This window comes from Festucalex cinctus, chromosome 13 (genome assembly GCF_051991245.1).
Source record: "Festucalex cinctus isolate MCC-2025b chromosome 13, RoL_Fcin_1.0, whole genome shotgun sequence".
Classification (NCBI taxonomy): domain Eukaryota; kingdom Metazoa; phylum Chordata; class Actinopteri; order Syngnathiformes; family Syngnathidae; genus Festucalex; species Festucalex cinctus.
In genome coordinates, this window is record NC_135423.1 from 19,845,547 (window position 1) to 19,868,620 (window position 23,074).

The window sequence follows — 23,074 nt, forward strand, 5'->3', positions numbered from 1 at the left end:
GACATTCGATCAGCTTTATTTACCTTCGTTTCCAGTAACAGAGCAAAGCACAATCCTAGTTAAGTTCCCGGTTGTGGGACAGTTAATAGTATATTAACAAATTAATGAAATACTTCTTGCAACAGAAGCCTGGTATCACATTATCAGTAATTGATAAATACATAGAGGGGTGCTAAAATGAAGTTCTTCATGAAGCTATCACTTGCATTGCATTGCACAAAACATTTTTCACCTTTTAGGTGGTACAGTGTAATGGTCACTAGATAAGGCTACAAATGATGGCGAGAAAATCAGTTTATCTTTTCGGGATCTGCTGCGACAGGGACACTCGTGTGGTTGGTAACGTCCGTGGCGAGATGGCAAAGTCCTATTCAAACACATTCCGCCTTTTCAGTTTCCTCAACTTCAGAAGCCAGCGTTGCTTGCTGCGTCTCAGTCTCTGAGCCTTTTATTGTATCTCTTTTTACCCTAGAAACAAGCACATGACTTAGCATGTGTAATATCATTGCATCATGTTGCATTCACACTTACGTAGTTGTGGCGGCAGGACCAGTCTGGATGCTGCTGGGCATGAAGTCGTCTCTCTTCTTCGGCCTGCTCGTAGTACTTGGCCTTCTCTTTATCGGGCAGCAAATGCCACTGCATTCAAATAACACAATTAGAATGACCCACAGGAAAAATAAAATGTCACATACTTTCCTCACAAGATTGATATCAGATCATTTTATTTGGATACAAGGATATTTTAAAAAATGGAAATCGTGTAAAAGTAACACGTGTTCAAAAAGTCAGGTTTCTATTTGTTCAGTTCTAGCACCCTCTGGTGGCTAGTTTGTGTGTTGTTTTTTTAGTGTAGTTTAATTTTCACAAGGCATGTTTTGGCTCTTCTATGTTTAAAATCCACGCTAATGGTCAGATGAAGCGGAACATAATATTCTTGTGAAGCGAGTCAATTAGTACATTAGTAAGTAAGTGACATTTCAAACGCATACTTGATCATGTATTTGACTAACCAATTATTCTTCCATTTTCTTTTGTAGCTTCGGCAAAAATCAGCCCGGTCCATAAAAATCTGCAATCTCTCCATAAATCCCCTCAAAAGAAGATGTTCTGCATGCTAAAACAGATTTGTTTGCACTGCTGCCTACCAAATACACCAGGCATGTACAAGGACATGGTATGTTGTGGTCCTATGCAACATTCATGGTGAATATGGGCTGCTACATTTCAACCAGTTCAAGATTAAGAAGGGTTTGGTTCGTCATTTAAGTCTCATATACAAGTACATACAATGACTTTTAGTGTAAATAATTTTTCTACAAGGTGTTTCAAACTCTTGGATTGTTTCAAATAGTGGAGCAACTGATTGTGTTGATTGTTTGCATATTGTGTCTCCCAAGTCATTCACCACAATAAAAATAAATTAAATGCACAGTATTTGAATTTTCTGTAAGTTTAGATGACCTGTTGCACCATGCTGCCCACCACAGCTTAACAAGTGTGAGCACTTACCATCTTTCCTAAGGTCTCATTTATAATGGCAATATTTTTTGAGGTCGACTTGGCCTTGACTGCTTGTCGATGTTCTTTTGAGAACAGCATAAAGGCATTCAGAGGCTTCTTGACATATGTTTGTTCTGTGACATGGTCTTCCACTTTTTTTGGTTTCTTCCTGAAACACAGAATTACAGACTAAGATGCATCTGACATGTAAACACACTGAGGATACTAATCTAATTTTAGACAAAAAAAAAAAAAATAGGGTGCAACCTGAATGACAAAAGTCTAGATCAGAGATTCTCAGTGGCTAGGCCATCCACATTTTAGATGGGATATTAAAAATTACCTTTGGATTCAGATTTTTTTTCAAAGCAGTCCTGACGTAGTTCCCACATGGAACATCCACTAGCTCAGGGGTGTCCAAACTTTTTCATTTGAGGGCCACAAACAGAAAATCAGAGGGACGCAAGGGCCACATAATGTTATGAAGAGAAATTGTGTTTAGTCCTAAAAATTGGACAAATAATTTATTTGTGCTTTTGCATATTTAGAAAAATACTACAGTATATAAACTAATTTATTTGTAATATGTCAGTAAGGTTATTATAGTTTGGGAATTTTTCATTTTAGTTAGTTTTTATTAGTTTTCAGGGTGGCTAGTTTGTTCGTTTTTATTAGTTTAGTTCTTTAATAAACACTTAGTTTTAGTTTAGTTTGTTAGTTTCATTATTATTATTTTTATTATTATTATTTTAAATGTGTATTACTATTACCAAAGACTAAAACGAAGGACATGTTTGCTATAATTATAGTTAGTTTTAGTTAATTTTGTAAACGTAAAATGTAGTTTCAGTTAGTTTTCGTTTTTAAAAAGCATTTTCATTATTTTATTTTGGTAACAATGTTGTTTTTTGAATTTTATTTTTAGTTTTTTCATTAGTTTGTTAGTTTCATTATTATTATTTTTATTATTATTATTTTAAATGTGTATTACTATTACCAAAGACTAAAACGAAGGACATGTTTGCTATAATTATAGTTAGTTTTAGTTAATTTTGTAAACGTAAAATGTAGTTTCAGTTAGTTTTCGTTTTTAAAAAGCATTTTCATTATTTTATTTTGGTAACAATGTTGTTTTTTGAATTTTATTTTTAGTTTTTTCATTAGTTTTAGTGAACTAAAATAACCTTTAATGGCACCTGTTTTTCGATACCCTCCTTTCTTACTTTGACCATCTCCAAACATTTTTGTTATGTTTATTTTATTTGAACTGAGTCAAATGCCATATTTAGCATATGTCGCGGGCCACTAAAAAATGGACGGCGGGCCGCAAATGGCCCCCGGGCCGTAGTTTGGACACCATGCACTAGCTAGTCTAAACAAATACAATGCAGCTCAACCTGTCAAGGCTCGGAAGTGTGGTGGTGGACCCAAGTGCAGGAGGCGGAACGAGTCAGGGAGGCAGAGGTGCTCAAAAGGAGTCAATTTAATCAAACAAAAAACTAAAGTGGCAAACAGGCTTGGTGACAAAGAATAACAAAATACCGACGGGAAAAACTATACAAGGGCAGACTTAACTATGGCAGCATGAACGTAGGGAAACAGGAATAAGGACCCGACAAACTGAAGCGAAAACCGAATAACTAAATACACACACTGATTGAGCACGATGAGACACAGCTGGGCAAGACACAAGTGGAAGGGGGAGCTGATTGGTTGACACATGAGGAAGGGCAGGCAAACACAGGTGGACATCGGCGAGGCTTAACGAGACTAGGGAAGACAAGGAAAGCAGAACAGAAACATGACAAACTTAAAACCCAACAAAAACAAAGCAAACCCTACCCCAAACAGAACCAAAACATGACACAACCTTTGAATAGCGTACATTATAGCTAGCAATATGCTTTTCAGATGTATGTCAAACTAATATGAAACTACATTTATAAATGTAACAAACTACATGCATTTCCAACAAAATACTTCATTGCTCTTAATGTCGTTAAAATGGGTCGTGACTTGGTAACTAGGGATGTAACGATAAGGGCAATATCGTGATATTGTGATATTAAAACTGCCACAATATCGTCGTCATCATGTTCACAATATTTAAAGGGAAAACATCTGTTAAAAAAGTCAGGTTGATTTCCATTTGTGCAGTTCTAGCACCATCTAGTGGCTAGTTCATTAGTGCAAATTAATTTTTATTCGGGATGTTTTGGCCTTCTATGTTTAAAATCTATGCTAATTGTCAGAGGAAGGGGGACCTAATTTGCTTGTGAAGTGATCAATGTGTGCTTGCATTAGCAAGTAAGTGCCTCACTATTGTTATTAGAGATTATAGGTGGTTTGTATGCATTGCTGTTATGTACAAAAGCACAATATTGTGCTTTTTTTAGTATGAGCTTTTTTTTTTTTACAATATTGTGATCTTTTTTAAATATTGCCAAATCCCCCCACAATATCGTGATAGTTATCGTATCGTGACCTTCATATCATGATAATATCGTATTGTGATGTTTGGATATCGTTATATCCCTATTGGCAACAATAGGAAGATGCAGGTGCTGACAACATTTGACAACCACTGGTCTACAAGGTCATGTAAATCATTATTTGTTTACAAAACAACTGCAGAGGGGAAAATGCATTATAACATTTATAAACAACAATATAATTTCATTTCCTTTGCACTAACTGGAAAATTGTCTTACTTTATCTTGGGGATGCTGGTAGGAAGGGGAGTGGCAATGTTAGGAGGAGCTGTAACTTTGTACAAAAGCTCTCCATTCCTAAACAAAGACATAATTGCCACACACGTCAGTGTAACACTCAAGTCGCAGGGACTATTTTAATATTGGTGTGTACTTACAGTAATCCAACAGGACGCATGTTCATACCATTAGGCAGAATCACCTCTGGTACGAAGTTCGTCTAAAGGATAACAGATAACATATATGAGAGCCAATTAAGTCTTTGTATCATATTTCTCACATAATAATAGGGCAATGAACACTGAATTGTCCCTAGGTGTGATTGTGAGTGTGGATGGTTGCTTGTCTCTGTGTGCCCTGCAATTGGCTGGCGACCAGTCCAGGGTGTACCCTGCCTACTGCCCGAAGCCAGCTGGGATAGGCCCCAGCACCCCCGCGACCCTTGTGAGGAGTAAGTGGTCAAGAAAATGGATGAATAATGAGCCATATTAAGTTCTGCATGTAGCCATTCTGCACTAATTAACATGCGTCATGATTGTGTGCAAGATGTCAATTTTAGCAGTATAGTTACTGAATATGAATCAAGTCATCTGCCCTGTGTGTGCATTACATGCGTGACTCAGTGCTCTTTTCAGCACAAATATGTGAACATCAATCATCCGTCTTTGAAATCAGGCGACTGATAATCGGCAGTTTGTTCATCAAGCAGTCACTCACATGCCCTGACGAGCTCCCACTGTGTGTGTAGCCCACATGAGTTCGACACACTTGTCGACTCCTCTCCTTTCAATGTTAAGACGAGGACAGGTGTATCACATTCGCTCAGGTATCAACAGTCACTACCATAAATGTTATCTTTTGAAAATGTGAGCAGTTTGTCTCATTCTTTAATAACAAAATCTGCTCGATTAGACAAGGTCTCACTCACACAAAATACATGAAAAACAAAACAAAACAGTTTACATTCAGCATTAAAAAAAAAAACAAAAAAAAAAACACATCAAATACCCTTGTGGATATATGCAGGTGGGTGCCAGAGAATTCTAATGTTGAGTTAAACCCATTTATTTTGGCAATTTGTGTCAAAATCTGAAAAGTTGTGTTATATAGAACAAATATGGACCCAATAATAATAATAAAAAAAAAAAGTGATTAGAAGAAGTTATAAAGTTTGCTACAGAGAATCAACTAATTAATATTTTATAGGGTCTGGTATTTATGGATATTGTGTATTTGAAAACAACTGGTAATGTTTTTTTTGTGCAGTCAACAATAGACTAACAGTTTGTATTCAGAATCTCTTCAAAAAAGGAAACTTATAATTCATCCATTTTCTTAACCGCTTATTCCTCACGAGGGTCGCAGGGGTGCTACAGCCTATCCCAGCTGGCTTTGGGCAGTAGGCGGGGTACACCCTGAACTGCTTGCCAGCCAATTGCAGGAAACCATAATGGGTTTATATAAAACATATAATGTGAGGACCAACATAAAATACAGATGTGTTTTAGTTTAGGGTATAAAAATGTGGAATGGACAGAATGATATATTGAAGTTGTGTACTTTTCTATTGGGGTTTAAGTCTCTAATTGTCACAGTAAGTGGACTCACCCTTCCAATTACCATGTAAATAAAATGCAGGTTCCTGTTCAAACCAGAAGTGTCAGACACACAAAAGCACATAGAGTGTATGTATAAGGTGGGTTATGGGGATGATGATACTTGAGGTATGTTATAGTAGCGGTACAGACATACCAGATGCCAGACATTTGTCCATGAATTAGCGATGTGTTGGACTGGACACAGTGTGGGGATGAGAAAGCATAAAGTGGATGAATTGCACAGCTAGGTTGGATTAATGTATTTTTATTTCAGAGTTCTGTAAACAGCAGTGGAAAGACATTTGAATGTCGCATCGGCACCAATTTGGCTTATTTATTTTCACTTCTTGACATTGTCTAACCTTTAAGAAGCAAGGCGCAAACCATGAGGGATCCTTATTGACTAGCGAAGTGGAAAAACTGACCCAGCGTGTATACCTTAAGGATATATTATGCTGGATGACAAAAATGTTTTTGTTAGTAGCTCTTCTGGTTTACCACCAAGCGGCATGCCTGGTCTAAATGTGCACGCACTGCAGAGCAAGCAGCTTTCACAGACACAGCGGGAAAATTTATTAATAGTCATGAGCCGATATGAGCAAAAATATTAAAGTATTAAAATTACAGCTCTAAAATGTGCTTATTTGAAATATTTGGTGAAATAAAAACTTTTTTTTTCATGTAACACATTCTATTTCGTTTTTAAACAAAATATATGAAAATTGGTACATCAAGACACGCGCCATGTTAAGTTTATATGTAAATGAATGTTGATATTCTTCCTCTGCTTTAATTTTTCTTAGCAAGACAGTGTCCAATCACTGGTGAGCTATTTTTGCATTAATTGAAGGCAATTAACTTCAAAGACGCTGCTGGTTTTAATTTTTTAGGTACAATGCAAGCTGCAAAGGCAAACGTTAACTGCCTGTTTAAAGTTAACGAGCAATATTGATTCTGACGCCTGCGTATCGATACGTGTATTGTAATGAGACCCGCAACGATATATTGCCGTATCGATTTTTTCAGCACACCCCTACTTACCACCACCATCTAGTGTCAGTGTTGTTTGAATTTGTTTTAGCGTAATTATTAGATTATTTAATATTTTCAGTTAATATTAAGTCCTTAGTTTTGTTTGGACACATTTTTTTCTAAGGTGTTAATATTTGTCTCTGCGATTGGTTGGCAACCAGTCCAGGATGTCCCCCGCCTACTGCCCAGAGCCAGCTGAGATAGGCCCCAGCAGCCCCTGCGACCCTTGTGAGGAATAAGCGGTCAAGAAAATGGATGGATGGATAATATTTGTCTGAATATTTACTGCATTTATTCTTTAGGAAAGCAACCAGGTTAGAAAATGGGAGGAGTGAAGAAGAGAAGTGAAGGCACTTGCCACTGTTCAAGACTGGAGGGGGAAATGTGCTTGTTGAATGATTTGGTTGAAGTATTTCATTTTGTTAATTTGGTTGAAATGCACTTTAATTTTCACTTTTTTGTGATATTTATTTTTGATATTTTTTTCCTATAGACTTAAGTTGGTCATTTTGTTTGATTTGTAGTAGTGCTGTCAAAGTTAAAGCGTTAACTAATTAATTAATCACAAAAAATATCGCATTAATCATTGCATTACCACAGATTAATCGGCCTATTAATTTTGACCGCAGATGATCCTTTTTAGCCAACAGTGGATGGTTACATTAAAGGTAGCTGTTGGAGTTTGAGCGATAAACATAACTACATGCATTAAAGTAAAGCATTTAATAAATGTTTACATATGCCGTAGGTCATTTTTTCCCCATTTTAAATTATGCAAATAATTAATTGATTAGAAAAAGCAGGATGAGCGTGTGCAGCGGGCAAAAATGTTGCGGAAAAAAAGCTTTTTTAAGTCAGTGAATAATCATGATTAATCAAAATTCTAAGATTAATCCGATTAAAAAATTTAATCGTTTGACAGCTCTAATTTGTAGTTATACCTCCCTCTTGTGTTCATTTAGGTTGGTCCACGGAAACATCAGTGTCCACTTTCAAAGATGCACTTGCTTTTCATCAGTCACGTTTGCGTTTATGCTTATGTGTGTCATGTTTGAAGGAAAATGTGAATGTGATATTGTTTTGAGTTGTGTTTTTGTCTTGTTTATTTGAAATGTGCTGGACCTTTTGTCGTTTGTACTATTATATTGCTCATTGTTTTTAGTCACTGTATGTGAATTGGGTCTGCCTTGTGCAAGAAAATTGCTTCATAAATAAATTGTTTTATAATCACATTATCAACCAACCGATATCGTTCAGCTTACCTGGCCATGAATATGGGCAAGTGTCTCAATGCTCTGGGGAAGTGGTTGGAGATTCTGGTGATTCATTGGTACAAAGTGCATGCTGGGAGCAGCCATCACTGAACTTGGCTGTATATAACTGTTTTGTATGGGAACAAAGCCATTATAGTCCTTGCGCTGGCTGCCGGCTGCCTCGGGGTTGGTGTTGTACCTTGGCCCATCAGGTCGTGAAGGCTGAGCAGCATTTTGAGGAAGACATTTTGAAGTGAACCCAGACATTTCCATATTCCTGCAAAAGTAAAATACATACTCCCTTGTCAAAAGGTACTTTAACATTTACTTGGAGTGTGATTTTAACACAATTGTCTACACTTTTCACTTCAGACAAAATGTGTGTTCAATTCAATTAACAAAGTGTAAAATGCAGTCAGTCTTATTAACTCATTCACTCCCAACCATTTTCACTTAAGTGTTTTCCTGGATTTTGACTGATTTTTCAAGGCCCGTGAAATATTATGTTCTATAGCTATAAAAATATGGAACATACCAATAGAGAGATTAGAGTCTCTTCTATTATCAGGGGTAAAAGTATATTCCTATCTGTTTCCACTGTGCAGCAATTAGCAATAGAACATGGCTAAGTTTCCTCGTTTTTCACAATTCTGCTTAGAACTGTGGGAAAACTGTGGGAGTTTTAACATGGCCTGGTTGATCTCTTATACTCTGCTGCCACTCAACCATTTTCTGCAGTAGAGAGACTGCATAAAAGCCTTCTCTATGCTCTGGCATAAAAAAAAAAACAACAACAACTTATAAATACGTCTTTGGGACACTTAAGACATTTAAAATATGACGTATTTATATGTTTTTGGGAGCTAATGAGTTAAAAGCCTTCTTTGAGTGGACCTTATAAGGTTTGGCCACTCCTTGGCCAAAATTATGAGGGAGTCCTGTTCACAGCGCTCTTCATATTCACAGCTGTAATTTTAACTGGGATGGGGACTATTTTAGAAAATAACAGACATTGACTTATCACTCGCTTTTGTGTTATTAAGGGGGCTTAGATGCTTCTTTATCACCACAATAGGCCACAGACATTGTTGAAACATCTCGTACTTTCACATGTTCAAAGTTTATGTCAGCCATGATGCACATCTTTGTATGACTTTACTGATAGACTGTGCCCATAATCCATAGCCAGCGGTCAGTATTTAAGCACATTTAGATCAATAGCCATGTTAAATAGATCATCTATATTGTAAATGTATTTTCAAATATAGTATCAACTGGGGCTTCTTTTTTTTTTCTCCAATCTTTCCTAAACACTGCAACACTGTAATTAAACTCAATTATAAAGCCATCACAGTTGACCTAGTAGCCAACATATAAGGCAGCCAGGTGACTTTTAATGTATACATTGCATCCATCCATCCATCCATCCATCCATCCATCCATCCATCCATCCATCCATCCATCTTCTTGACCGCTTATTCCTCACAAGGGTCGCAGGGGGTGCTGGAGCCTATCTCAGCTGGCTTTGGGCAGTAGGTGGGGACACCCTGGACTGGTTGCCAGCCAATCTCAGGGCACACAGAGACGAACGACCATCCACACTCACAAGCACACCTAGGGACAATTCGGAGCGCCCAATTAACCTGCCATGCATGTCTTTGGAATGTGGGAGGAGACCGGAGTGCCCGGAGAAGATGCATACATTGCAAAATGTGTTATTGTTATGAATATTTCCTCTTAAAAATTCATGAAGCATTGGGGACAACTCCCCCTCCCCTTACAGACAGGCACACACACGTGCACAAACATATAAAGGCACTGATCTGAGGGATACCATACTGGAAGCCTTTGATGCTTTTTATGTTCTTTGAACCTTCCCTTTTGGAAAATCCCATCATATCAACTGAACTTTAACATCAAAAACAACAAAGGATTCACAGTTTGTTTGGCATTTATTTTCAATTCTATATGTATGATTTCTGAAATATAATCATTAGCTAAAAAGCTTCTACAGATGAGACTTGGCAATGAACTGGGTGCATTCAACGTAACCTTACTGACCTTTGTTATAGAGAAGTTTGTTGATCATGTGCTGTTTGCATGCACATTATGCATATCCCGTGACCTCTAGCCCAATCACTATATCAAGCATCATTTGATTCAAAATTTAATCTTTCATTTAAAACAGTTGGATAATCACAAACATTTATGACACTTGGTTTGTTTTAGGATTGCTTCATTGTTTTGGATAATTGTCAACAAGACTGACAGTTTGAAAATCCAATAGCAAGACTTTTTGGAAACAACACAACTCGAGATGATATAGACAGTAATTTGAAGTGCATATTTATCCAATAATCATTTGTCACATTTAAAGTACACCCCCGCTATGGCTGTATTTGTAAAAGTTTAAAGCGTATTATTTCATCAATTTAATACATGCACTGAATTATCAGTAATTGTGAAATGGACTATGATTCTTAAAAGCACTTACTCTGTTTGTCCCCAATGTAGGTTCTGTACCTTACTTCCAACTGTCAGACGATCTTGCCTCTTTTGCCTGCAAATCCATCTGCTGTTGTGTTGCTGAGACTGTTCCTCGAATGCACACTCACTGATATCCAACCCTATCAAAACACAGACTGCCGTCAAAGACTTCAAAGCAGTGATGGCCTTTCGTGTGTTAGTCTTAGTGTACTTTGAGACATCATGCACATGATGCTTCTTTACATAAGTAATGATGTGCCACTTTCAATTATTTTTTTTTTGGTTGGGTCAAAAGGTTGCTTGCAGCAGGTAACCAGATGAGAGTTGAGTTCATTTAATATGAGATCTCAGCCATTCCTTTCATTCAGATAATAAGGGACAGAGATTGTGATTTTAGTTCACTATTTAAAAGGCTTAATTAATTCAATGTCTCTGAAAGAATTTGGTGAATATACACAAAGGCTAAGGAATTAAAACATGCTGATCCGCCTTACTTAAAATCAGTCCGTTTTCCGGGTTCTGTCTCAAGCAAATGGGTTCACAGACCATTATATGAGGCCATTGGGTCTTTGGGCAGTGTTGACTACGTGACCACCTCAAACAGAGCGTCTGGAATGCAAGTTGTTCAAGAAAAGAGAAGCTAAAGCTAGACAATTTTACTCATGAAAGCAGCAAATAGCACCAAGCTATAACATAGTGTGCTCATCTGTAAAGGTGCTTCATTAACCGCACACATTGTTTTAATGTGCAGATGGTGACAAGTCCTTTAGTAGTAATAGTTAAAGTGAAAATTTGATTTTCCAGAAGTACAGTACATACAGTACAATTTTGGGTCATCTTACTCTGGATAATAGACCATAGATTTTCTATGGGGTTCAGGTCAAGCCATGCTAGAAAATGAAATTGCTAATCCATAAAGGTTGTTAGCAGAATAGTGATCGCCATTCGATCCACTGATGCATGCCGGAAAAGTATGCGTAGGCATCTCCACAATCCAGCTACTAGGTACCTTCTGCATGTAAGAAGTAATACGCCCCCATGCCATCAGTGGCTGTAGTTATTGCTCCTCATTTATAGAAAAAGAAAAGTACCCGGAAAGCTCTTTACGGTGGAGGATAGAATATAAAAGCATATTACTAGAGTTTCTGCTGGTACTGTTATTGTCGGCTCTTGGGTTTTTGCTTACAGAGAGAAGAAAGGCGCAAGATTAGAAGGATACGCATTAAATATTTTGTCGAGAGCTGCTCGAGTGGTGCCCCAATCATGATCGGTCGCAGGTCGCGATTGGGCGATTTTTGTGGAAAGTACCAAAAGCCACAGCTGGTACCTTGCAGCTTGCAGCCAACTAGAAACTAGCCTGTGTGTAGTGTAGCCTCCTCCACCCCTTTTCCTTCAAGTAAAAAAAAAAAAAAAAAAAAATGTTTACAATAATATTGTCTAAGCAACCCAGTTTAAAAATACATTCTGGTTAATATTGTGTTTGTGGAATATGAATTTAGCAGCAAAATCCACTAATTTTTATCCACATCAGTAGTGGCCACTTTGTCACTTGCTGAAAATGACATCACAGCACCTAAGGTGCTCAGCTTGTGAATGTCACGTGACCAAACCCAGAAAACAGGTGAGCTGGGATTGGTCATGACCTGAGCCCGAAGGCAAAATGTCATTTTCATTCCACCAACCACAAGTGACTTTTGACTCCGTTTCACCAATCAAATGGCCAAAATGAAGATGTTGCCGGGTCTTCTTGACGATGGCTGTCGTATTTATAGTCCGGGAAAGGGTGTCTGTGATATGTTTGCCAAGAAATTTAAAACTGTGCACTATTTTCACAGAGTCACCGTTAATAAAAATGGGGGATGGGTCAGCTCTGGGTTTCCTGAAGTCTATATGAGTTCTTTGGTTTACTATGTATTCAAAATCAGACTTGCACTTCATCATGGTAGGCACTAGGTGGACCCATCCTCACCTCAGGTGAGTCCCCCCCCCCCCCCCATTACACATATGTCATTATTATGCATGTTCATTGAATGTTCATATTCATTCATTACATTTTTGGGAGGGTCATATCTGTAAAATAAATAAGTAAATAAATAAATAAATAAATGATCCAGTATTTAGGAAATCCTAGGAAAAAGCATTTTTTGCAAAACATTTCAGGTGGCTAACTGCAATGGCCAGGGGCCTCATTTATAAAGCTTGCGTACGATCAAAATGAGGACAAAACTCTACTGCGCCAAAGGTGGTATTTATAGAAAACAAACTGAACGTGAAACTTTACGCACTGCCACGTCAAGTCTGGACCTACCGTACGCAATCGGCACATTCTGTAGACATGGGAAAACAGTGACACAATCAGTTTTGTGGTGCATTTATATTCCTCAAACGACATATATGCTGGATGTTGGGTCACATATATTGTTTGTTTTGCTCCAGAGTTGCTCGGATGTCACAAGCGCGCAGTGGGGTGGAAAGCTGCATGCGAATGAACATTTTAAATGCTCGTTTTCTCTCATTGATCACCTATCTTGAAAAAGCCTCATGCAACAAATCATATTAATGACAACTATGTAGACACATACTGCACGCATTACATCATCGCGCCGCGAAAATATGCCCCAATAACTTCACCCGCCCGCGCCGCACATAAAGGCTAAATAAAACTATATTGACACAAGACAATAAGGATTGAAAAAAATTAGCTACAAAAATAGTCTGGTGCAAGCATCTTTGCTATGGAGATCGGGTTTTGTCATGCAAATAAATAAATGCGCGCGTCAATAAGTCTGCCATAAACGTTCACAAAGCGATCCACGCAGCCGTGAGCCAGGATGGAGATCCATAAGCAACACATTGGGAATATTAATAATAGGGCGGCCTATTGATCACCTAATTTAGAGACAATTTAGTAAGTCTGAGTAAAAACAATACAAGTGTAAGCGGTTAAGAAAATTTATTATTATTATTATTATTATTATTAATTCCCTTATTTAAAAGATACAAATCTGACTGTGCGCCATGCGGCGCCATTATTGTGACTCGCGTCCTGCTTGCTTTTATTGGCCTTTTGTGAGTCGACCTCTTCAATGAGGGTTTAAATGTACTGTACATCTTTTTTTTTTTTTTTTTTTTTTTTTAGGACCTACTGGTCACGCGAAAAATCTAGTACAATATGGTGACTTTAGTTTTCGTTCTTGCCTCTCATTGACCGTCCAAATTGTTTTGGTTTGATGTTCGCCAACACGTGCTGCTTATTAATAAGGCAGATGAGTTGCTTTCCATTGCCAAATATGGGGTGAAATAAGCGGACTTGGGGCAGGGAACGGCGTGGAATCTGCTGCGCACACCGGTTGGGATCATGTGGCATTTATAAAGGGAACTTGCGTGCAGATTTGCGCATGTGTGTATACGCATGGTTTTATAAATCTCATTGTTTTCTGCGTACGTGCGTTTTGAGTTTCGTCCGTACGTACATTTCTGCGCAGGTTTTCACGCACAGTTTTATAAATGAGGCCCCAGGTCAGTACTGCATTGGGGCAAGAGGAGCATGACAGTGCACAAAAGGACAGCAGCTTTGTTAATTTACCAATACAAAGGGCTGCAGAAAAGCGCAAGTTAAATTCAAATCAGTTGCAGTCCATGGTTAAATGGAGCACATACTTGATCTTTGTCTGCAAAAATGACTATTTTTTGTTGAAATTCTTTAATATGGTGAAAAATACTGAAATACTTAAAACACTCCTTTTTATAGAAACCAAACCAAAGTCACCTTCTGGCAATGAGAGAGCCTTTCCCACCTGGTTCTCTGATCAACAAGCCTTCCTGGGGGAGAAAATAAATGCAGGCATCCCAGAACAAGTGGCTGAAACAGCACAGCCAAAGTCCACAACAGGAAGAGAGAATTTTGTCAAGATTTATTGATTAAATATCACTGTCAAAATGAACGTCTCATATGCAGGCCATATGCTATGCTCACACTCAACTGGGGTGACCAGAAGTCCCATTTAACCAGGTCAGTCAGTGTGATTTGAAGCCTATTGTTTGGGCCACGTGTATGTCAATCATACTGTTGTCATAGCAATTCATATAATAAACCTATTAAAAATGAATTTAACTGTTTTATTCTTTCCCATTTGCTTTCACATTGACGTTTGTGTTCTTATTCTAATCTCGCACCCATGTTTTGGTCATACCGGAACTAGAACTACTTCCTGCTTCTGTGTCTAAGTATCATGGGAAATATTGTCCTACTAGCCTAATACTGCAATCGCCAGTCTTGGCCAGTGGCCAGCTTATAATAGCTGCTGCGACCGAGGAAATTAAGTTGGATAATGTGACTTGTAGCACTGTTGAACTATCATTGAAAAAAAGTGGAATCTTTGGAGGGCAAATATATCATTCAATGAAACCCAGATAAAAAATAAAAACAAATGATCACAAAAGCACAATATTATGGAGGACCAAAAGTGCCAACATTAAATAAATAAATACACCATGAAATAATTAAATAAGTGTCATTAATTAATGAAATGTGTCAATAATTAATTAATTTCCCTGTATTTATTTATTTATTTATTTATTCATATATGTATTTATTTATATATTTATTTATTCATTTATTTATTTCTCTATTTAAATATTTCATGGTCGCTGTTTTGCGGTGTTTCGTGAATTTATTTTATCTGTCAAGCTCGCCGTCAAAGTTAGTGGGCGGGGCTGAGGCCTGATTCACTCAAATCTTGTCTAAGCGACTGCTTCGGCCTGAATTGGTTGTCAACATGGCGGCTGTGGTGATAGATTTTTTGCTGATATGAGTGATCGAGGCTTGTTGTTGTGCAAAACCAACATCAAAATAAAAGAGATATTTCTTTTATTTCGATAAAGTACAATTTTGCCTTGTAGGCGTTTCCATTGAAGAGTAATTTGCTTCTGAGGCGTAGTTCTCCTAATGTCCCGCCTCAACTCTCGCGAGATCTCGCAGTTCATGTAGGCGGCCGCATCATGCAACGTCACGAGAATAAATTGTTTGCGTGTTTCAGACTTGATACATTTAAGGGATTTTAAATATATCTCAAATTCTATTAGAAAAAATATTATAGATAGATGCAGGGAGATTTAAGAAGTCTTGTTTATGATGCATGGAAACAGCAGTGGCGCGGGCAGCAAGTCAAACAGCGACATCTGCTGGCTTTTAGGTAGACACGTTTGGAATGTGATAAGAGTTTACTGTTTGTATGTTGTTAATTTAATGTTTTAATTGTTTTCGTATGTTTGATTTGTATTCCATGTTGGCGACAGCAGTTTTCATTGCAGCGATTTTTTTTTAAGTGCTTTCAAAATAAAGTTGAGCTGAATTTAAATTTGCTACTATTGTTAGTAACGTTTTACATACATAAAAAAAAAAAATTGTTTTGTGTGTGTGTTGTTTTTTTTTTGTTTTTTTTGCAATGTTTTGATCGCTTTGGTGATGTTTGTTGTTGGACTTGCAGCAGTTGTTTAATCGAGCATTTTGCACCGTTGTGGCTACTCGCTGAGCCACCGATCCTGTACTTCCTTTTCTCCGTGACTGGGCGGAGTCACATGACTAGTAGGAAATGCGGGAAAAAAGTGTTTCCGTTAAAATTTTGCGAAGAACTACCATTTCAGCACGTCTCAAAAAGCACCTAATGAAAGCGTAAATCTAATGTCTAATGGAAACACACCTCTTTAGGTGAAAAGCGCCACCCAGCCTATCAATTGTGTTTACTAGCCACGAACACTGCATCAATTGACTATTCTGAAATAGATTTGCCTTGACTTGATGAGCAGATTGACCAATCAGGTGTTAGGACCCGCCCACTAACTTTGACGGGCGAGCTTGACAGATAAAATAAATTCACGAAACACCGCAAAACAGCGACCATGAAATAATTAAATAGAAAAATGAATAAATAAATAAATAAATATATAAATAAATATATAAATATATAAATAAATAAATATATACATAAATAAATACATACATATATAAATAAATAAATAATCACAGGGAAATTAATTAATTAATGACACATTTAATTAATTAATGTAATGACACTTCTATTTAATTATTTAATGGTGTATTTATTTATTTAATGTTGGCACTTTTGGTCCTCCATACTGCTCAGCCTGTTTTCGATCCACAGGGAGCAGGAGTAATTATTTTCCAAATAACAAAAACAAAACGCAAACATGGTGAATGGAAGAAGAAGTCAAAAGTAATGCAAAATTGAAAGTACTGCATCGTACAAACACCATGAACACCATCACTGCAGACCACATGAGAGCAAACAAAACAGCAATGAACCAGCCACCAAATATAGAGAAACCCAGGAACTGCCCATTCCTCACAAGCGCATAACAGACAATAATTTGCTGTTTTCAGTTGCACACCTGAAGAACTGATGGGGTAACGGAATCAGCTTCAGCTTTGAAGTAATATGAACTTTCACTGTATTTTTGGGTTGCACATGCGAGGAGCTGATGGGGCAGTGGCGTTTAATTGCTGAAGCATGCAAGGAACCAGTCGGGCAGCAAACTGATGGGACTGCACTGGTGCATTGTTTTGGTTTTGGTTTTTTTGCACATGTAGCGTGACGTCAGGGAATGTCAAATCCGATCTATGTGTTTGAAGCTGTTCAGCCTGAGACACATCCTGTCTAAATCGGAGATAAAACTAACTCTAATCTGTCCCACAAAAATCAGATTTCATGTGCTTCGTGACTGTTCAGACTACAAAAATGTCATCCAGTTTCAATCTGGTTGGGCTAAAAATTGGATTTTGTCTGGCAGTCTAAAACAGCCTTGGATTGGTAGACACAAGGACTCAGCTGATGAGAACTGGTGGAAACAAAAATAATGAGCAACACATGAACAAAAACACACAAGGAAGAACACGCCAATACAAAATTCAACTTTAAATAATAGAATAACTTACTCAATGCTGACACACAGAGTGAAGCATAAAAATGAAGCCAATACATCACATTTCACCCTAGGCAAAGAAAAACAATGAATGTTTTTATGGCATTTATGGCACGTTGTTTTTTTTAAATAAGCATCATGCGATATTTCAAAAATGAAAAACAACGGGAAGACTGGAGTGGGAGATCGACAGGCGTATCGGTGCAACATCGGCAGTGAAACTAGGTAGAGGGACGTCTGGCCTTCCTTGCTTAAGCTGCCCCCGCGACCCGACCTCAAATAAGCGGAGGAGAATGTATGAATGGAAGGAAGTCAAGGCAAGGTCGCTTTATTAATATAGCGCCTTTCATACAAAAGATAAGACAATGTGCTTTTAATAGTTTAAAGAACAACATATCGAAAACATTAAAAAACAAAGACGTAAAGACCTTTAGTATGGAAATAAAAGACCGCTGCCTAAGATGACTAAAAAGAATATACAGTTCAAGAAAAAAAAAGTATAGTTTTTAGTCTCGATTTAAAAGCATTAAAGGCGCAGTTTGTCGGATTCACTCAGGAAAATGCAATTTTTAAATACAGGATGTACACACTTTAACTTTCAGTCTACACATCTGTGTTTATGTTAATCTTTGGTAGTGATCCTGCTACCAATGGGCTTGCAGAAAGATTTATTGAAACAATGAAGCAAGCAATGAAGTCCTCACCAAGAACAAAGTCCCAGCGCTTCAGTGCTTTTCTGTTGTCATACCGAAACACCCCCCATGCTACAACAAAGGTGCCCCCTGTTTCAGCTATATTTAAGAAATCACTCCGCACGCAACTTGACCTCCTCAGACCTCAGAAAACAAAAGACATTGTCCACCTTCAACAGAAAACTCAAATGGGACAACGGGCAAATGCAAAGCTTCGGTCATTTGTGTTTGTGGAATATGAATTAAGCAGTAAAATTCACCATTTTGTTATCCTTCTCAGGTGGCTGCCATTTTGATACTTGCTTTTGAGGGTAAATGGCATCACAGTTGCTCCGGTAATGACCAATCATGGCTCACCTGTAGCTCTCCTTAAGGAGCAACTGAACCAAGCTCAGGTAAGCAAAATAATACTACAGGGACAACCTTAAGTTGCACTTTCAATATTTCTTAACGGACTCTACTAGTCAATACTGCATTTATTGTGATTACAAGACAGCAAAGATGTAGATGAGGCTTTGGTCAATATGATCATTGGGGATTCGCAGTTCTTCCCTATTGTGAGTGACAAAGGGTTCAAATGGTTTGTTGTCACCTGTTTTTTGAAGCTGAGCTGTGATTGGCCATTACCTGAGACCTGAGCAATTGTGATGTCATTTTCAATCGACAGCAAGTGACAAAATGGCCGCCTTCTGATATTGATAAAAACTGCTGGATTTTGCGGCTTCACTCATATTCCACTAACACAATATTAACCAGAATACTGTACATACGTTTTTTTTGGTAGTTCATTCTCTTATATCAATTAATATTTTGAACATGGTAGCAAACGTCTACCCAAAAACAATAGCAAGTCAGAACTGTGTTGTTGCATTATTTCAGCATTAATGTAAAGTGGTTGGGAAAGGGGCACAGCAACCCTTACAGTCACCGTTTAGTATTTTGTCACGAGGGAGAGCAGTACTTGACAAGACACAAGCATAAAGTTGAACAACCATTTTTTTTTGTATTGGCTGATAACAAACTAGACCAACCATTTAACTCATTTGCTCCCAATAACGTGTAAATACGTTTTTTGTTTTTTTTATGTTTTAAGTGTCCCAAAGACGTATTTATACATTTTTTTGTTTTGTTTTTTATGCTAGAGCAAACATAAGGCTTTGATGCAGCCTCTCAACTGCAAAGAACAGTTGCAGAAATGGTAGTTATTACACAAACAGCCAGCAGGTGGAAGTAGGGCAAAGGAGATCAACCAGGGCCATCTAGAAAAAAAGCTCAATTACTTACAATTTTAAATAGATTTGTGAAAACTGATGAAATTTAGCTCTCTTCTAATGCTAATTGCTGCAAAACAGAAACAGATAGAAACATACTTTTTTTTCCTGATTAAAGAAGAGACTTTAATCTTTCTTTTGATAGATTCCATGCTTTTATAGCAATAGAACACAATATTCTGTGGGCCTTGCAAAATCAGTCAAAATCTAGTAAAACAGCCGGGAGCGAACAGGATTGCTTCTGTGAAAATGGCTGGGAGTGAATGAGTTAAAAAGGTCACCAATAAAACACATGTAAAACAATGCATGCATTGTCTATTTAAAAGGTAGGGGGTAATAATAATCCGTCAAATGAGTAATCCACTGACTTCACAGTTCCACAGCGGCCTCTGGGGGTCCAGCTTCTGCCACCCGCGTTATCCAGCCTCCAATACACAAGTGCCACGCCCTCTTGGGATCCTCGGCCAAAAAATAAATAAAAAATTAAAATTTAAAACACTGTTGTAAAACCATCATTGCTTGTTCAGGCACTGCCAAAAAAAATGTGAACCAGGAAAAAAATAATAATACCGGATGAATCCAGCAGAACTTTATTATTGACTATCTGGCATGCCCAATGATGGCATCACCATACCTCCCTGTCTTGTTGCCTGAACACAATTGAGAAAAAAAGGTTGCGTTTAACAACTCCTCCACCATGATCAATATTGCCATTGTTATGAGGTTGCTTACAGTATTCAAACTTACATTACTTGTAATTACTTCTTTATTTCTGAATATAAATATATAATATGTATAAATATAAAAGCAAAAGGTTTTTGTAGCCTAACATAATAAATTTTCAAGAAATTAATTATACCACATTAAAAATGTGGATTACAACAAAGTCAGCCTGAGAATTAAAATGGTATGGAGAGCTCTTCATTTGCTGAATTTAGAATAAGATGTATGAACTGAAGCTCAGATTTGTGGAATGAATGATTTGTATTTTGTGGAAGTTTGCATCGTTTTGAATATATTTAGTTTTGTTTCATGTCTTGTCTACCTGTTAGGTTTTCATATTCACCCGTTTTGGAAGTGATTCCTGTTCCTCGTGTTTTAATCAACTCCCTCCAGCTACTTGTTTTGTCCAGGTGGGCTTTGTCTCATCAGTTTGTTTGTATCTAGTTCCCTGCTTTCACCCCAAAGCAGAACAAAACAAAACAGGCAAACTAAGCACAAGGACTACTCAGAAATACTAAAGTCTGTTTTTTAAAGGGATACTTGACTCATTGAGCCATTTTCACCAGTAAAAAGTTAATATTTTGTCTATAATTAATGTGGTATCTTCATTATGTTTCATGTACAATTAGTACTTTTAAAAAGTTTTCTCTTTTTTTTTTTTTTTTAAATCACTCACTTACATCATATAAGCCACACATGGTCTCCCAGGTGGAGAAGTGAACCCACACCAACCGGCACCAAAGGCAAGTAGCTAATGGCCAATCATGGCTCACCTGTTTTCTGGGTTTGGTCAGTAAACTGAGCCATGATTGGTCGTTACCTACTTCTTCAGCACGGGTGATGTCATCATCAAGCGACAGCGAGTAGAAAAATCAGTTTTTAAAGGTACTAATTGTACATGAAAAATATTGAAGTTATCAAATTCATTCTGGACAAAATATTAACTTTTAACTGCTGAAAATTGTTCAATGAGTCAAGTATCCCTTTAAAAATCAAAACAGAAACAGAAACACCAAGAACGTGTGCTTCCACATATTTGACAAATGCTGTAAGACGCGAAACATTGTTAAAATACACGGAATGAGAGGGATCACGTGTACTCATCCCGATTGATGGACATAAACATGCCTCAGTCGCATGCTCAGTCACTGTTTTTATTCAAAGCTTCGCGTCATATAGTCCATCCATCCATTTTCTTAACTGCTTGCTCCTCACAAGGGTCGCGGGGGGTGCTGGAGCCTATTCCAGCTGGCTCTGGGCAGTAGGTGGGGTATACCCTGGACTGGTTGCCAGCCAATCGCAGGGCACACAGAGACAAACAACCATCCACACACACAAGCACACCTACGGACAATTTGGAGCACCCACTTAATCTGCCATGCATGTCTTTGGAATGTGGGAGGAGACTGGAGTACCCAGAGAAGACTCACTCAGGCATGGGGAGAACATGCAAACTCCACCCAGGAAGGCCGGAGCCTGGACTCGATCTTGCGTCCTCAGTACTGGGAGGCAGACGTGCTAACCACTCAACGACCGTGCCGCCGCATATTATAGTATTGGTCGGATATGTGGAAGCACTCGGCTAAAGGTGGGCATCGTCCACGATGGAAAGCGACGGAAGACTGAGTGCACAGTTCTGGGAATTTGTCCCTGGTAGTTTGAGACACAAGCCATTATAACAAAAGGTAAATTTAGGACAATAACAGACAATTACTCCTTCGGTTTGTGTATCCCAAGGAGCTAAGTTATCTAGGTCATTGTTTCTCAACCCTGGTCCTTGGGGGCCACTATCCAGCCTGTTTTCCCATGTCTCCCAATTCCCAATGCAGCTGATTCCAGACAGCTAATCAGCAAGCCCTGGAGAAGACCAGGCAAGACCCCTTTTGAGATGAGTAACAATTCCGGATCTTGATTTCCATTGTCTGGACGCAGGTCACCTCTAGAGCCAGACCTGGAGGCAGGGCTTGTTGGAGTGTGCCTAGTGACCTGCACCCATGGACCGAAAAGTCATTTGTGTGCCCCTCTGCCATGGGCTCACCACCTGTAGGAGGAGCCTAAGTTGTCGGCCGGTAATTTCACTATTACATGTCTAAAGCAAGAAAGAAAGCTATTTGTCATGAACTAGTCAGTCACAAATTAAGGCTAATTAATTACAATTTGAAAAAGTGTCAATTACCCATATAAGAAACTGGTAAATTCCCCATTACATGTCTAAAGTTTTGTTCATGTTGACCTCCTATTTAAATAAGAAGAAAATCAGAAGCCTTCCTGCCTTGCTTAGAATGCAACATGTAACAAACAAAAATGCTAACTTACCATAGTGTGGGTAGAGTTGGATTGTTCGTCATTGCAGCCTTCAATTTGGCCGACCTTGTGAGATGCCATTGCCGTTAACATTTTTGTTGTATGTCTCATGTCTTCAATTGCTTAAATGTGAACACTGCAAAAATAATCAAGGTTAATTTCTCGTGGCAATTCTATTTTGCATACAGACAGGCTGTTTATGTTGTGGTAACTAAAACCTGTGTAAGCTAACAGCAAGTGGGATGTTTAGAGGTTAGTATTTAAATTTAAAAATGGCATCATGTAATGTAAAGTGATGCGTCTGTGTCATCATTAAAGTGAAACATGTTGTGTACATCATCATATAGGGTGATGTGCCAAAGCACTCCAAAACACACAAGAAAGACCAACAATGCTTTGAATTATTTGACCACAAAGCTGTGTCAGCAGTTGTTGCATTTAGTGTGCAAGTGTTTAAAGTGTGATGAATATAGACACCAAGCATTCGGAAAAACGACCTCGACCATCAGCGAACGTAATCGTGAGATACCAAAGCAACACTGGGAACAGAGTAAGTAG

The 23,074-nt window shown here is 38.1% G+C and overlaps 2 protein-coding genes across 8 annotated transcripts in view; one reads left to right on the top strand and one right to left on the bottom strand.

Annotated features, from left to right (window-relative positions):
- Positions 1-22,782, bottom strand: LOC144033392 (transcription factor 7-like 1-B). 6 transcript variants are annotated; one of them, XM_077541443.1, is made up of 10 exons: positions 22,529-22,782; positions 20,060-20,139; positions 19,858-19,948; positions 10,592-10,724; positions 8,107-8,374; positions 4,373-4,434; positions 4,215-4,292; positions 1,513-1,672; positions 532-639; positions 1-468 (listed from the first exon to the last, which is right to left on the bottom strand). In XM_077541443.1, the coding sequence occupies exons 5-10, from the start codon at positions 8,368-8,370 to the stop codon at positions 433-435; spliced, it is 708 nt and encodes a 235-aa protein (XP_077397569.1). In that variant the 5' UTR covers positions 8,371-8,374; positions 10,592-10,724; positions 19,858-19,948; positions 20,060-20,139; positions 22,529-22,782; the 3' UTR covers positions 1-432. The 6 variants fall into 6 exon arrangements, with proteins under 6 accessions (XP_077397569.1, XP_077397574.1, XP_077397573.1 ...); XM_077541448.1 differs by lacking the exon at positions 22,529-22,782 and adding an exon at positions 20,556-20,633 and having other exon boundaries at positions 8,107-8,224; positions 8,297-8,374; positions 10,621-10,724; positions 19,858-20,139; XM_077541447.1 differs by lacking the exon at positions 22,529-22,782 and adding an exon at positions 20,556-20,629 and having other exon boundaries at positions 8,107-8,224; positions 8,297-8,374; positions 19,858-20,139.
- The window catches only part of LOC144033391 (uncharacterized), an 8,847-nt gene continuing 8,372 nt past the window's right edge, over positions 22,600-23,074 (top strand). The window contains exon 1 of one of the 2 annotated variants that reach the window (XM_077541441.1): positions 22,600-23,066. In XM_077541441.1, the coding sequence (XP_077397567.1) occupies positions 22,980-23,066 (87 nt within the window). In that variant the 5' untranslated portion in view covers positions 22,600-22,979. The remainder of the gene's footprint in view (positions 23,067-23,074) is intronic. The other variant, XM_077541440.1, reaches the window with a different exon arrangement.